General features: G+C 37.9%; 1 protein-coding gene across 1 annotated transcript in view; it reads left to right on the top strand.

Annotated features, from left to right (window-relative positions):
• The window catches only part of plcb2 (phospholipase C, beta 2), an 84,475-nt gene extending 69,724 nt beyond the window's left edge, over nt 1–14,751 (top strand). The window contains exons 29-33 of the mRNA XM_087289855.1: nt 1,174–1,238; nt 2,003–2,023; nt 3,962–4,010; nt 11,169–11,267; nt 13,607–14,751. Of these exons, the coding sequence (XP_087145981.1) occupies nt 1,174–1,238; nt 2,003–2,023; nt 3,962–4,010; nt 11,169–11,267; nt 13,607–13,777 (405 nt within the window). The 3' untranslated portion in view covers nt 13,778–14,751. The remainder of the gene's footprint in view (nt 1–1,173; nt 1,239–2,002; nt 2,024–3,961; nt 4,011–11,168; nt 11,268–13,606) is intronic.
• The last annotated feature ends 741 nt before the right edge of the window (nt 14,752–15,492 follow it).

Raw genomic sequence — 15,492 nt, 5'->3', positions numbered from 1 at the left:
TCCGCCATTCTCTAATTCTCGTGCTGCTCTCCCGACAAAAATGCTAGCAGCACACACACAGCTTTGCTGTATGATCGGCCCTGACAAGATCGCGGGGGAAAACATGCAACAAACCCCGTGGATCATGGAAACAAACGCATATGAGCCTTCATGAACGGCTAAATACTGCCGTGGGTCCGTGACGTATCTCACAGCTCGGGCTTGACTCTGGCAGGTCACATGAATAATTAAGCAGCCGGCTCTTCTCATAGGATAAGAAAACTCCGCTATGAATAATAATGAGAAACCGACGCGTCATCATTGCACTTGCAGTTCTGCGCTACGTCGCCGATTTTGATCCGCCCCAAAAATCATTTTAAACCCGGAAGCTGAAATGAGCTAACAAAAGCTCAAAATTATCCAGTTTTCCCCACAATTAAAGGTAACAGGTGCTAACATTGTCTTAACTGATGCTCAACACACACACATCTGTTAATATTAAAAAAAGTTCTCCAGGGTGTCCTGAACCTTTAAACCAGCCTAGGCTGGTTCGCTGGTTTTAGCTGGTTGGCCAGCCTGGTTTTGGCCATTTCCAGGCTGGTTTCCAGCCATTTCCAGCCTGGTTTTAGCTGGTCTGGCAGGAATATGACCAGCTTTATCCAGCTAAAACCAGCTTGATCAGCCTGGTTTAAGCTGGACATAGCTGGTTTTGGCTGGGCTCCCATCCTGGCTTGACTGGTCAAGCTGGTTTTAACTGGTTTTAGCTGGTCACCTCCCAGCCTGACCAGCTAAGACCAGGCTGGAAATGGCTGGAAACCAGCCTGGAAGTGGCCAAAACCCCTCTTAAACCAGCCTGGTCGACCAGCTAAAACCAGCCCACTCGCCTAGGCTGGTTTAAGCTGTTTTTTTTCAGTCGGGGTGTGAAATAAACATATAGTTTAAACCCCTATTAGAAGTGATTTCTGCATGATGGCTCCCCTTTAATGTAGCAATCGGTCACTATTCTCACCTGCAGGATCATGAACAGGTGTTGGAGTGTTTATTATTTCTCTGAAGTGAAGACAGGAAGTGTCTGTGCTCATTTCCTGTGTGGCGGTGTGGATCACAGGAGGCCAGCTGGTGTTTTCTGTTCTGTTCTGGTCTGATCTGTGTAAGTGACACTTCCTGTTTCCTCTCCTGTGTTTCCTGTCGCAGCGCTTGACCAAACTGCTGGAGACGGCCACTGAGAAACACTGCAGCGAGATGAAGGCGCTCAACAGGTGAGTGTGTGTGTGTGTGTGTAGTCGCGTTAGTATGCTAATGTGTGAGTGAGTGAAGGGAGTGCATTTGTGAGTGTGTGTGTGCGCATGTCTGTGCGATGCTTGTGTGTATGCGTGTGTATGGGGTGTGTGTGCATGTGCTAATGTGCGAGTGTGTATTTGTGTGCGTGTGTGAGTGAGTATGTGTACATGTGTACTTGCAAGTGTGTGTGTATGTTTGTATATGTGTGTGTGTATGTATGTGTGAGTGAGTGTGTCAGTGAGTGTGTGTGTGCAAGTGTGTGCACGCGTGTGTGTATGTGTCTGTGCACATATGTGTGTGCGTATGTATGTGCGAGTGTGTAAATGAGTGTGTGTGGGTGCATGCGTGCGTGCACGTGTGTGTTGACATTTGAACTGAGACATATAATGTAAGAAAGCCGCAGTAGAGATGAATCACTGAGCGCTGCGAGCTGTTGAGTGTTTCAATGCATCAGAATGTGTGTGTGTGTGTGTGTTTACATGTCTAACAGATGCAGGGTCGTAACCTTTTCTACGTGGAATTGATCATTATTCTGCTAATTACTATTGTTTTGAGGGTGTAAATCAGTGCTGTGAGAGGGAAGGTTTTAGCAGCTCAGCCCATTAACATCACTTACCCGGCGCTTTACAGAAGACTGTAGAGCAGAATTAATCAATCCAAGTCACTACAGTCTACATTATTAGAGGGGTTTATGTTTTTTTATTTTTAATTCTGATAATATTTTGTTTCCTTTCTTTTTCAGTGAGCCCAAAAAGAAGGACAAGTAAGATTTTTATGTTTCTGAAAAGTTGTTAAAACTGTACCAGGTTTGCATTTTTTGCATGTACAATTTAATTATTATTATTATTATTATTATTATTATTATTATTATTATTATTATTATTATTATTATTATAACTGTTATTATTATAACTGTTATTATTATTATTATTATTTATTATTATTATTATTATTATTTAGTATTGTTGTTATTATTTATTGTTATTATTAGTATTATTAAGTATTATTAGTACTATTTATTATTTTATTTAGTATTATCGTTGTCATTTTTGTTATTTTTATTATTGTTATTATTAGTTGTAGTAGTAGTATTATTAGTATTAGTATTATTAATTTTATTATTATTTATTATCATTGTATTATTATTATTATTATTATTATTATTATGTATCATGCATTATTTTTTTATTGTTATTGTATTATTTATTATTATTATAATGTATTATTTATTATTATTATTATTATTATTATTATCATCATTATTATTATTATTATTATTATTATTATTATTATTTATTATTATTTTTTTTAGTATTATTGTTGTTATTTTTGTTATTGTTAATATTATTATTAGTAGTAGTAGTAATAGTATTAGTATTAGTATTATTAATTCTATTAATATTTATTATTATTTTTATGACTATTTTTTATTCATTATTATTATTATTATTTATTTATTATTACTATTATTATTATTATTATTATTATTATTATGGGGCAACACAGTGGTACAGTAGGTAGTGTTGTCGCCTCACAGCAAGAAGGTCTCTGGTTCGAGCCTAGGCTAGGTCAGTTGGCATTTCTGTGTGGAGTTTGCATGTTCTCTCCGCGTTCACGTGGGTTTCCTCCGGGTGCTCCGGTTTCCCCCACAGGGTAAAGACATGTGGTATAAGTCAATAGGGTTGGCTAAATTATCCGTAGTGTATGAGTGTGTTTGTGTGTTTTAAGATTTTTATTATTCATTATTTTTTTCTTTTTGGCTTAGTCCCTTTATTAGTCAGGGGTGGCCAGAGCGAAATGAAACTATACAGCATATGTTTTTACGCAGCGGATACCCTTCCAGCTGCAACCCATTACTGGGAAACATCCATACACACTTATTCACACTCATACGCTACGGACAATTTAGCCCACCCAATTCATCTATACCACATTTCTTTGGACTATGGGGGAAACCAGAGCACCCGGAGGAAACCCACCCCAACAAGGGGGGAACATGCAAACTCCACGCAGAAATGCCAACTGACCCAGCCGAGGCTCAAACCAGCAGCCTTCTTGCTGTGAGGGGATCGTGATACCCACTGAACCACCGTGACACCTATAACATTTATTAATTATTTAAAATGTAGGCAGTTTTTTATGATCAGCTAAGCAAAATTATTTAAAATGTGAATAAAAATATAAACTTATATATACTATAACGACTATACTAGTCGTTTGAAAACAATGGCAACCCATACTTAGAATTAAATTTACAAAAATGTCAAATGAAAATCTATTTAAAATTAATGACTTTTTTTTTTATCTCCATTACAATAAATAACTTAATAATAAAAATGTTATAACATTTTCCATATATATAGTTTTTGGATTCTTATATTAAAATAAAGTAAAAAGAAAATAATAAAGTTAAATAAAATAAACAGCATTTCATTTTAAAAAGATTCTTTTGTAATATTATAAATATCTGAACTGTCAGTTTTGATCAATGTAATGTCTTTCCCAAATAGCAGTGTTAATTTCTTTGAAAATACACACGTTTGAAAAAGCGTATAGAAATATTTAAATACAATTTTTTTTAGAATTGTATAAATAAAATAATTTTACAAATAATTTCATGGTGTTTTATACTGTATTTACACCCATTTGTGTTACTAACAACATTAGCATCATTATTTTACTTCTTTAATAAATGTTTCAGAATGAAGAAGTGCAAGAGTACGGAGCAGCTGGACAATGACAGCACTCAGGTAAAATACTACAGTGAAACATGCAGCAAAATGATGTCTACAGCAGTGAAGGAAACATGTTATTATGACTCACGCACACTTCTTTTCTAACATGCTTCATCCAAACTCATTCAAATTTTTTTCTTCCATTAATTTAGCAGCAACCCACAAGAAAAATCCTGTAGTGATAAATAATAAATTGTGTTTTTGAAACTTACTGTATTAAAATGCTTGAAAGAATCTGTTGTGTTAATTCTGTAGTTGCTATGGTAACACAGCGAATATAGCAATTAATCTGTTGTGGTGATTCTACAGTTGCTATAGCAACACAACAACTATAGTAAATGATCTGTTGTGGTAATTCTACAGTTGCTATGATAACAAAATAACTATAGTAATTAGTCTGTTGGGATGATTCTACAGTTGCTATGGTAACACAACTATAGTAATTAATCTATTGTGGTAATTGTATGGTTGCTATGGTAACACAATAACTATAGTTATTGATCTGTTCTGGTGTTTTTATGGTTGCTATGGTAACAACAACTAGTTATTCTGTTGTATTCATTCCACAGTTGCTATGGTAACACAACTATAGTGATTTATCTGTTGTGGTGATTCTACAGTTGCTGTGGTAAAACAGCACCTACAGTAATTAATCTGTTGTGGTGATTTTATGGTTGCTATGGTAACGCAACAACTATAGTAATTAATCTGCTGTGGTGATTCTATTATTGCTATCGTAACACAACAACTATACTAATTAATCTGCTTTGGTGATTCTACAGTTGCTAAGGTAACACAACAACTATAGTAATTAATCTGTTCAGGTGATTTTATGGTTGCTATGGTAACAACAACTATAGTTATTAATCTGTTGTAGTGATTCTACAGTTGCTATGGTAACAACTATAGTAATTAATCTGTTCTGGTGATGTTATGGTTGCTATGGTAACAACAACTAGTGATTAATCTGTTGTGGTGATTCTACAGTTGCTATGGTAACTGTAGTAATTAATATGTTGTGGTGATTTTACAGTTTCTATAATAACACAACAACTATAGTGATCAATCTGTTCCTGTGATTCTGTGGTTGCTATAGTAGCACAACAACTATAGTAATTATTCTGTTGTTGTGATTTTATGGTTGCTATGGTAACGCAACAACTATAGTAATTATTCTGTTGTGGTGATTTTATGGTTGCTATGGTAACAAAACAACTATAGTAATTAATCTGTTGTTTTGATTTTGGTTGCTATGGTAACACAGCAACTATAGTTATTAATCTTTTGTAGTGGTTCTACAGTTGCTAAGGTAACACAACAACTATAGTAATTAATCTGTTCAGGTGATTTTATGGTTGCTATGGTAACAACAACTATAGTTATTAATCTGTTGTAGTGATTCTACAGTTGCTATGGTAACACAACTATAATAATTAATCTGTTCTGGTGATGTTATGGTTGCTATGGTAACAACAACTAGTGATTAATCTGTTGTGGTGATTCTACAGTTGCTATGGTAACTGTAGTAATTAATATGTTGTGGTGATTTTACAGTTTCTATAATAACACAACAACTATAGTGATCAATCTGTTCCTGTGATTCTGTGGTTGCTATAGTAGCACAACAACTATAGTAATTTTTCTGTTATTGTGATTTTATGGTTGCTATGGTAACGCAACAACTATAGTAATTATTCTGTTGTGGTGATTTTATGGTTGCTATGGTAACAAAACAACTGTAGTAATTAATCTGTTGTTTTGATTTTGGTTGCTATGGTAACACAGCAACTATAGTTATTAATCTTTTGTAGTGGTTCTACAGTTGCTATGGTAACAAAACAACTATAGTAATTAATCTGTTGTTTTGATTTTGGTTGCTATGGTAACACAGCAACTATAGTTATTAATCTGTTGTAGTGGTTCTACAGTTGCTATGGTAACAAAACAACTATAGTAATTAATCTGTTGTGGTGATTCTATAGTTGCTATGGGAACACAACAGTCAGGCACACTTGAATGCTTAATTGTTCACCTTAAGACTAACAGTGTGAGCTAGCAAAATAAACACTGTAAATGTTAATTTCACGCAGACTTTAACAACATCTACAGTTGTATAAAGCACACTCTACATAAAAATCAAGGCTTGACATTCTCTGCAGATGGTTCACACAAGTCTCTCCTGTCTAACGAGGCTTTTGTCCAGATTCTCAGTACAGTAATTCTGATGCAGCAGCAGCTCAAACAGCCTCCAGATAAAAGTTGAAGTTCACAGAGTTCATTTTTCCCTCAGTAAATGAGGCTCAGAGCTGAATTACAGTCTTCAGCATCTCTACAGTCTGCCGGCTCAACGTGATCTGAGGACAAAAGATGCACATGGACTCTTTTCTCTAGTCCATCACACAGACAAATGAACACACACACACACACACAGTCACATTCGTGAACACGAGGGCCATGAAACGCTTGTTGAACATATGTTGCATTTGTATGCGTGTGCTTTAAACATGCATGACGTCAAGATGTGTTAGTGTGTGTGTTTTTGTGTTTGTTCATGTGTGGTGTGTGTGTGCTTATGCAGCCGTTTCGAATGTTATCACTCGATTGAATGAGCGTTATCAATGGTTATCAGCTGATTGATATGGGCCGGGGGACTCCTGTGCCTACTAGTAGGCTCAGAAGGCTGTTATCATCCATCTGCTATTCCCTGCACCTACTGAGTCAGTGAAGGACCACAGACACCTGCGTCGTGAAATGCGCTTGTTTTGTTCCCATTCAGCATGTGGTATCAAATTCCATTAAAACTACACTCTTCCAGAAGTTCATAGCTGTTCCCTTATCTCGTTTGTCACGGGGGACATGCATGAAATGTTCCTGAATGAAACTGAAACAGCCAAACTGCAGTTAAAGTCGACAAATTAAAAATGAAACACTTAAAGTGTGGTTTATTCATAAACTAATTTCGAGAGGATCACGTGCTTATAATCAACACGGCTGGCTCCTTGTTAGCTCCGTAATCAGCCCTATTAGATGATTACGGAAGCATTATAAATAACCTGAGTTTTCCACTCCAGTTATCTTCGTCTTGAAGCTCCCCCCCTTTTCACCCCTACATCCTCCCACTTTTTCTGATCGGGCGACACGGTGGCGCAGTGGCTAGCACTGTTGCCTCACAGCAAGAACACCGCTAGTCCAACCCATCGGGCTGGTTGGTGTTTCTGTGTGGAGTTTGCATGTTCTCCCCGTGTTCGCGTGGGTTTTCCCCGGGTTCCCCGGTTTCCTCCTACCATCCAAAAACATAAACCATAGCCAATCGACTAAAACAAATTATCACCCAATACAACCTGAGTTTACACTTCTCACGGTGACAAGCAGGGGAGTTCTCGAGACCTACCTGACCTCGAATTCCCCTCTCGCCCTTCTAACGGGAGGGAGCCCCGGGCTCGAGGATATTACGAGCTCAGGGCTCTCTCCCGGGACAGCATGCCAAATACGCTTTATTGATTATCAGCTAAGTGTGAACTCTTGAAATTTCATGAAACTCCAGAGGAAGTGTGGATATCGCGATGGCACGATGATGTTCATCGATCTACAGTGCATCCGGAAAGTATTGACAGCGCTTTACGTTTTCCACATTTGTTTATGTTACAGCCTTGTTCCAAAAGGAATTTAATTAATTGATTTCCTCAACATTCTACACACAATCCTGCATAATGACAATGTGAACAAAGAGTTTTAGAAATTGTTGCTTATTTATTACAAATAAAAAAGCTGTAAAATCACATGTAAATCAGTAGTCAGCCTTTGGCGTGAAGCTCTAAATTGAGCTCAGGTACATTCAGTTTCCACTGATCATTCTTGAGATGTTTCAGCAGCTTCATTGGAGTTCACCTGTGCTCAATTCAGCTGAATGGACTTCAGAAAAGCCCAGCCAAAACCAGCTATGTCCAGCTTAAAACAGGTTGGTCAAGCTGGTTTTAGCTGGATTTAGCTGGTCATTTTCCAGCCTGACCAGCTAAGACCAGGCTGGAAATGGCTGGAAACCAGCCTGAAAATGGCCAAACCCCCTCTATAACCAGCCTGGTTGACCTGCTAAAACCAGCCAACTAGCCTAGGCTGGTTTAAGCTGGATTTTTCAGCAGGGTTGTCTTATTTAGATTAAAGCAAATATTAAGATCACTGATGTGTTTGTAAATGTGGTCAGTATCTCCAGCAGAATAGAATCAAAAGCTACTAGTCGGCACATGGCTCAGGAAACATCTAAGAAACAAATCAATCATACAGCAACATCCAGCATGCTGTAGAGCTTACAGTGCAGTGGCTTTACTTTACATCCATCTTAAGAAAGATCTCCATTTTAAATAAAGATATCTGTGATATTGAAACTATTGAAGACAGCAGAAGGCAATGGTTTATTTGAATTATTTTGCCTGACATGTTTGTTGCTGTCAGTTGGCATTTCTGTGTGGAGTTTGCATGTTCTTTCCATGTTGGCGTGGGTTTCCTCCGGATGCTCTGGTTTGCCCTACAAGTCTAAACACATGCGATAAAGGTGAATTGGGTAAGCTAAATTGTCCTTAGTGTATGTATGTGAATGAGAATGCATGGATGTTTCCCAGAGATGGGTTGCAGCTAGAAGGGCATCCGCTACGTAAAACATAGGCTAGATAAGTTGGTGGTTCATTCCGCTGTGGTGACCTTAGATAAATAAAGGGACTAAGCCGAAAAGAAAATGAATGAATGAATGTTTACTGCTACAAAATAAGTCTCTTAAAATAAAATATATAGGGCCCTATCATACACCTGGCGCAATGTGGCGCAAGGCGTGGCGCAATACTTGTTTGCTAGTTTCAGCTTGGTGCAAGAGTGGTTTTGAGGTGTTGCGCTACGCTGTTTAAATAGCAAATGCATTAGCGCTCATATGTGCGCCCATAGGCGTTCTGGTGTAAAAAGGAAGGTGTTCTGAGGCGGACCACTGGCGCGTTGCTATTTTGAGAAACTATAATAGATTTTTCATTAGACCAAAACTAACCCGGTCTAAACTCCAGCGCAGAGTTGCACCTCGCTTACACACTGCTTAATACACACCAAAGCAATAGGCAAACATCTTTACATTTGAAAAAATGTAAATATTAAGGATATATATAGGATATAATAAGAATAGATATATGATATAAATATAAAGCATTAAAATATTACAAAACATATTATTTTCTAGCCTACATAAATATGAAAAATCCCTGCTTTTATGTCTTCTTCATCTCGGGAGGATTTTTCAGTTCATTCATAACAATTTGCTTTTGTATAATGTTATTATTATTATCAGTATTATTTATTATATCCATATTTATATTTGTTTTATTAAAAACAAGCTTAGATTTGCCCACCTGTCAGGTTTTAGACCATATGGGGCACAGCATGTGTTTTAGGATATAACTCAGGTTTTTGAGCACACTTTGTTATTATTATTCATTTATTCGTTTGCTGGAAATTAGAACTGAATTTAGAAATAGTTTTGAAACAAATATTTGCGTTTAACAAACAAAAGTATTTATTTATAGGCTAATTGATGTCTGTGTGTAAAGGTTTCCCTATCCGAAAGTAAAAGTAGATCCATTATCTCTCATTCTTACGCAGTAGATGCTCTGTTTAACAGTTTTCTGTTAAAAAGCTGTAAACTGTGAACTGTTTGCTTGTGAAATGCTCAGTTTTTCCACTTATACTTACTTTGCGTCCTGTAAATAGCGAATGCGCTTATGGCGCAACGCAACTGGCTCTTAAAGGGAATGGGAGATGAGACTCTGATTGGTTTATTCTTAAAACACACCTATAACTCATTAAGAAAATAAACTCAACCCTTTTTTCCCAGACATTTAAAAAGAACTTATTTTAGAGCAGTAATCACAATAACGTGACATTTTTAACCAAGGTTATCATACTGTCAGAATTAGGGATGTAACGGTATCAGAATTTCACGGTACGGTAATACCTCGGTATGAATGTCACGGTACGGTATTTATTGAATCATTTACAGGAAAAAACAAAACTTATGAAAATACTCCAAAAAAGTGCCAAAAGTGTCAATGACATACAAATTAGCCATCTATCTGTAAACTTTGAAACAGGAACTTCAATTTTAATAACAAAAAATTATTAAACCATGTAAAAAAATAAAGTTTCAATTTAGTATTGTTGAAAACTCATCACATTCAACATTTAATCACTCACTCACTTAGATAGAGATGGGTTTTAAGGAAAATTATCATATAAATATAATCTGGTAAAAGCTGGTATCTCTGGGTATTTACAATGTCCCCTGCAACAGAAAAAACCCTCTCATTTGGGACTGAGGTTTCTGGGACAGAGATATGACTTGGCCCAGGTTGACAGCAGTGGGTAACGTTGTGCATTGTCTTCCCCCCACTTGAGAGGACAAGCCATGAGTGAGATAGAGATCTCTTTGCGGTACAAGTCAATGTCTGCATCAATCTGAACAGTGTGCTGTGTTTCTGCAGTCCCCATGACTGTTATTAGTCGTATTCCCCAACTTGCAGGCACGTGCACACAGGGCTCAACCTGTGCAGTGCGCATGCCCTTTTTAGTCTTGGATAGAAAATGCCCTTCCAAAACGATCAAAAGTGCCCCCGCGACGCGACACAACCTCCGTCCAGCCCTTCAGTAGGTGCGCGACAACACCGCTCTTGAGTATGCGCGCTCAACCCCCCCTCGGCGCTTTACAATATGCGCGCGACAACACAGCTGATCAGAACGCGCGCGACAACACCGCTATTCAGTACGCGCGCGGCGACAACACCCGCTTTAGATTCGATCATTTCCATCTTTTTTTCATCTCCGCTACTAGCAGCACACTCCATTTCCGCATTACTGTATCTGTAGCGACAACAGACCGCAAAGGATGATGGCCACGCCTGGGCTGATGAGAAATGTAGTTTCAGCTACCTCCCGTTCGCTTCATTCGCCTGAGCAAATTTTCTCAGAAGACCTATAGTTTTACCGAGTCATGCGACTTCGGTAATATCGAAAAAAATTAATATTGCGGTATGACGGTATTTACAATACCGTTACATCCCTAGTCAGAATCCTTTACCAGCCCATGTCTAGTGCGCGTGTGTCTCCATGTGCATGATAACACATGTAATGTTCTCTGTATTTCAGGCCTCAGAGAGCAGCAGTGCTGAAGGTTCTCCTCAGGAACAGACTCTGAAGAAGAAACAGGCCGCAACACTCGCCAAAATCAGAGAACTCATCAGCCAGGTCGGTACTGTTTACTACAAAAACACATTACCTACTTAGAGTTTCTTTCTTGTTTATAGTGCAAATATCTAAAAACTCTTAAATTAAGAAGCATTTTCTAGTAAATATATTTACAAACATATACACTACCTGACAAAAGTTTTGATGTCGATCCAAGTTGTAAGAGCAACACATAATAACTTGACTTCTAGTTGATCGTGTGTAAAAGTGTCAGAAGGTGGATTTCTCTGATGAATCATCTGTTAATCTGCATCAATCATCACCAATACTGCAGAAGACCTACTGGAGCCAAGATTCTCACGGATATCAGTCAAGTTTAGTAAAGGAGAAATCATGGTTTCGGGTTCATTCAGTATGGGGGCGTGCGAGAGATCTGCAGAGTGGATGATCAACATTAACAGCCTGACGGATCAAGACATTTGTGCTGCCCATTACATTACAAACCACAGCAGAGGGACAATTCTCCAGCAGGATAGCGCTCCTTCTCATACTTCAGCCTCCACATCAAAGCTCCTGAAAGCAGAGAAGGTCAAGCTGCTCCAGGATTGGCCAGCCCAGTCACCAGACATGAACATTATTGAGCATGTCTGGGTAAGATGAAGGAGGAGGCGTTTGGAGATGAATCCAAAGGATCTTGATGAACTCTTTATATTCTATACTGGACATTATTTCTGTTCAGTGATGAGACTTTAGTCTAAGCAGAGTCAGACCTTACTGTCCTAATCAAATCATTAATGATCAAGACATGATCAGATTTTATTGTGCTCAAATAAGCGTCATCTAGAGGCCTTTGCCTTTCATATAAGACACTTCTGATACCAAATGATCAACTAGAAGTCAAGATATTATTTGCTGTTCCTAAAACTTGGATAGGCCAGAAGACAGGTAGTGTGTGTAAATCAACAATAATCTGCCAATGGGGTAAGTAAAATAATCTTGTTTGTGCTTTTGCTAAATAATCTGTCTCATTAGCAGATTAGCATGTTTTTACATGTAATTTTGATTTATTACTAGGCCCACACTGAATCTGCGCACTCAGAATTACGCAGATTTTCTGCAGATTGCCGCAGATTTTTAGCTCATCATTTAATTCTATTTATTTACTTTAGTAAATGTGTGTAAATCTATATTTATTCAGTTTTTTAATTAGTTTCAGGAATATTATTGACTAATGTAGAAATATTAATCTGATTTATGTGCAATGCAGTTTGTTAAGTAATATTGTCTGTCTTTTAGTAGAGATATTATACGAGAAACTTTGCTTACCAAATTATGTGAATCTAATTGGATTTGCATATCCAGGGTCGCCACGACAGAATGAACCACCAACTTATCCAGCACACATTTTTAAGAAACATGAGAAACATCCACACACTCATTCACATACACTACGGACAATTAAGCCTACCCAATTCACCTGTACCGCATGTGTTTGGACTGTGGGGGAAACTGAAGGAAAGCCACACGAACGCAGGGAGAACATGCAAACTCCATACAGAATCACCACCTGATCCAGCCGAGGCTCAAACCAGCGACCTTCTTGCTGTGAGGCGACAGCACTACCTACTGCGCCACTGCGTCACCCTTTTTTTAACTCACAAAATCTGCAGATTTTTACCAAAATTCTCAGCAGAAACAGCAAAAAATTTCCGCAGATTCCGTCTGGCCCTACTTTTTACTTCTGAAAACAATACAATATTTGTTTGATTTAAGAATATTAAACACTGCATAAAAACTCTACTTAAGAAAAACTTTTTTTTTTGCAGTGTAATCAGAATAATCAATCAAATCAGTAAGAAAAAAATAAATAAAACCAAAATTAAATGCCTAACAATATTTAATTAAATTGTAAAATAATTTTTTTTCTAATATATTGATTTATTTTATTTGTAATTTTTTATTTTTTATTTAGAGTGTCATTACTGTCTCTTCTTGGTTTCCAACTTTTATGAATTTCTTTCGCACGGTGGCTCAGTGGTTAGCACTGTGGCCTCACAGCAAGAAGATCGCTGGTTCGAGTCCTGGCTGGGCCAGTTGGCATTTCTGTGTGGAGTTTGCATGTTCTCCCCCTGTTTGTGTGGGTTTCCTCCGGGTGCTATAAATATGCCCCGGTTTCTCCCACAGTCCAAACACATGCGCTATAGGTGAAATGGAGGAACTAAATTGGCTCTGAGTGTATGTGTGAATGTGACTGTGTATGGGTGTTTCCCAGTACTGGATTGTGGCTGGAAGGGCATCCGCTGTGTAAAGCATATCCTGGAATAGTTGATGGAATAGTTTTTCCTCAGAATTGTTTCGTTAATGTCTCACTTCTTCTTTTTCTTCCTCTCCTTGTTCAGCTGAATAAAGAAGCAGTGTCTGAACATGCAAAGAAGATGTGGTCTCTCCCCGGAGATCTGTCTGAAGCTGTAAACTCCTGCGTTAAACCACACTTTCCAGAACACGTGGAGAAAAATGGAGAAAACCGCTCTGAGAACAGCGGACAGTACAGCCAGGTCTTCGTTGGATGAGTGTGTGTGTGTGTGTGTGTGTGAACAGCAGTTTAAATAAGCATTATTCATATTTAGGTTATGTTTAGATTACACAGTCCTCAGTAAGTACGGCATCATAAATCATGTTCTGTTGACATACACTTTAGTAAATGACGATAATAGTGTATAAAAATCATCCAGCATTTTATATTTCACTCCAAAATAATAAGGAAAAAATATTTTTTGGTAAAAATAAAGGTAAGCCTGCTCTAGTTTAAAAAAAAAAGGAAATTTCAGTCACAACAAAAACAACGCTCTGCAAGAAAAATGGTTTTTAGTTTTAGTTTGAAAACGCATAAGTTTTGCTACGGATGCGCCATCCGTCCACACTACGCTGGGGTTTTCGAACATCAAAAACGGAGTGTTTCGAAAATGCTGAAGAGGCTGTTTTCATTCTAAAACGCTGCTGCTCCGTCTCGGTGTTGATGGGGGAAAACGGAGACATCTGAAAACGGAGGCGGGGCTGCAGACATTCGCCTCTCTGATTGGGGCTTTCCCTCAATATTAAGTAGCCTACACACAGTTCAGTCCTGCATCCTCTCCTTGTAAGTTCAGACTTTGCAAGTTTGATACGGAAAACAGACTCCTGAGGACATGTCGGGTAAACCTTCAAAGGGAACAGTGTACTGCATAACTCGCTAACATCATCATGGATGCGTACGTTGGTTCACTATCTTAACAATAAAATGAAAGCATGATATAAGGAACTGCCTATTTTCATTTTGATATTAACAACCTAATCAGACAGCAGAAATGTTAAGGCGTCGTTCTGTATATACGAGCGTCATCTTCACTGTATGAATATTTATAACAAAACAGAGCCGATAACATAACACTGCCTGCTTTCATTCTCATTGAAAATACGAAACACACCCTCTCTTTTGCTGAATATCAGTTTTAATAATCGATGATGGCTATTATAACAGTATAACGTACAGTTTATACATTATAGGAAATAAAGGCAAGCAATCAGTCTATATGCAGAATGTACGTGGTTACATTATTAACTTATCTTAGCGCTCAGCCAAAACACGTTACCTGAGAACAAGTAATCGATTCAAAAGAGCAAACTCGAGGAACATGTCGTTAAATATGGACAACAAGATGAATTAAATGTCACGTTTAGCAAATATAGTGAGATTAGATCCAGCGGGAGATGCTTGATGAACAGTCCGACGAGCACAGCTCTCCTCTGAGTAGATATGCTGCAGCGCATGCCAGCGAGTGTATATATGTGGTCATGTGACGTTAGTTTTCAGTGGTTTGGTGTAGGCGGAGAGTTGTTCAGAAAAGCTGGGTGAAAAGCTAGTGTGGACGCGGATTGTTTTTATTCTAAAACGCTGTTTTATAACTAAAATGCACTAGTGTAAACTGGGCCTAAAAGGTCATGTTTTGGTTTTGGGGGTCTCCAACAACAGGCTGATATGCATGCAAGTGACCAAAAACACTTCCATTTAGTGGTGGGCAGAGCGAGGCGTTATGAAACACTGAAACAGTCGAAGCAAATGTGTCAACATTTGGAAACCCGTCTCTACAGTACAATTTTATGTATTATTCTGGAGCAGCTTCAGCAAAGAAACATTAACACCAATTGAAGATTTATACTCCACGTTGTAGAATTAAGATTAAAAGTGAGTAAGATATAATGGGTTCAAATCCAGGCTGATGCATGCAGTTATTTTGGTAACACTTTA

Source organism: Danio rerio, chromosome 17 (assembly GCF_052040795.2).
Source record: "Danio rerio strain M-AB ecotype USA chromosome 17, GRCz13ab, whole genome shotgun sequence".
NCBI lineage: Eukaryota > Metazoa > Chordata > Actinopteri > Cypriniformes > Danionidae > Danio > Danio rerio.
Note: the sequence above shows the minus strand (reverse complement) of the source record. Positions and strands in the feature narration are given on the sequence as shown.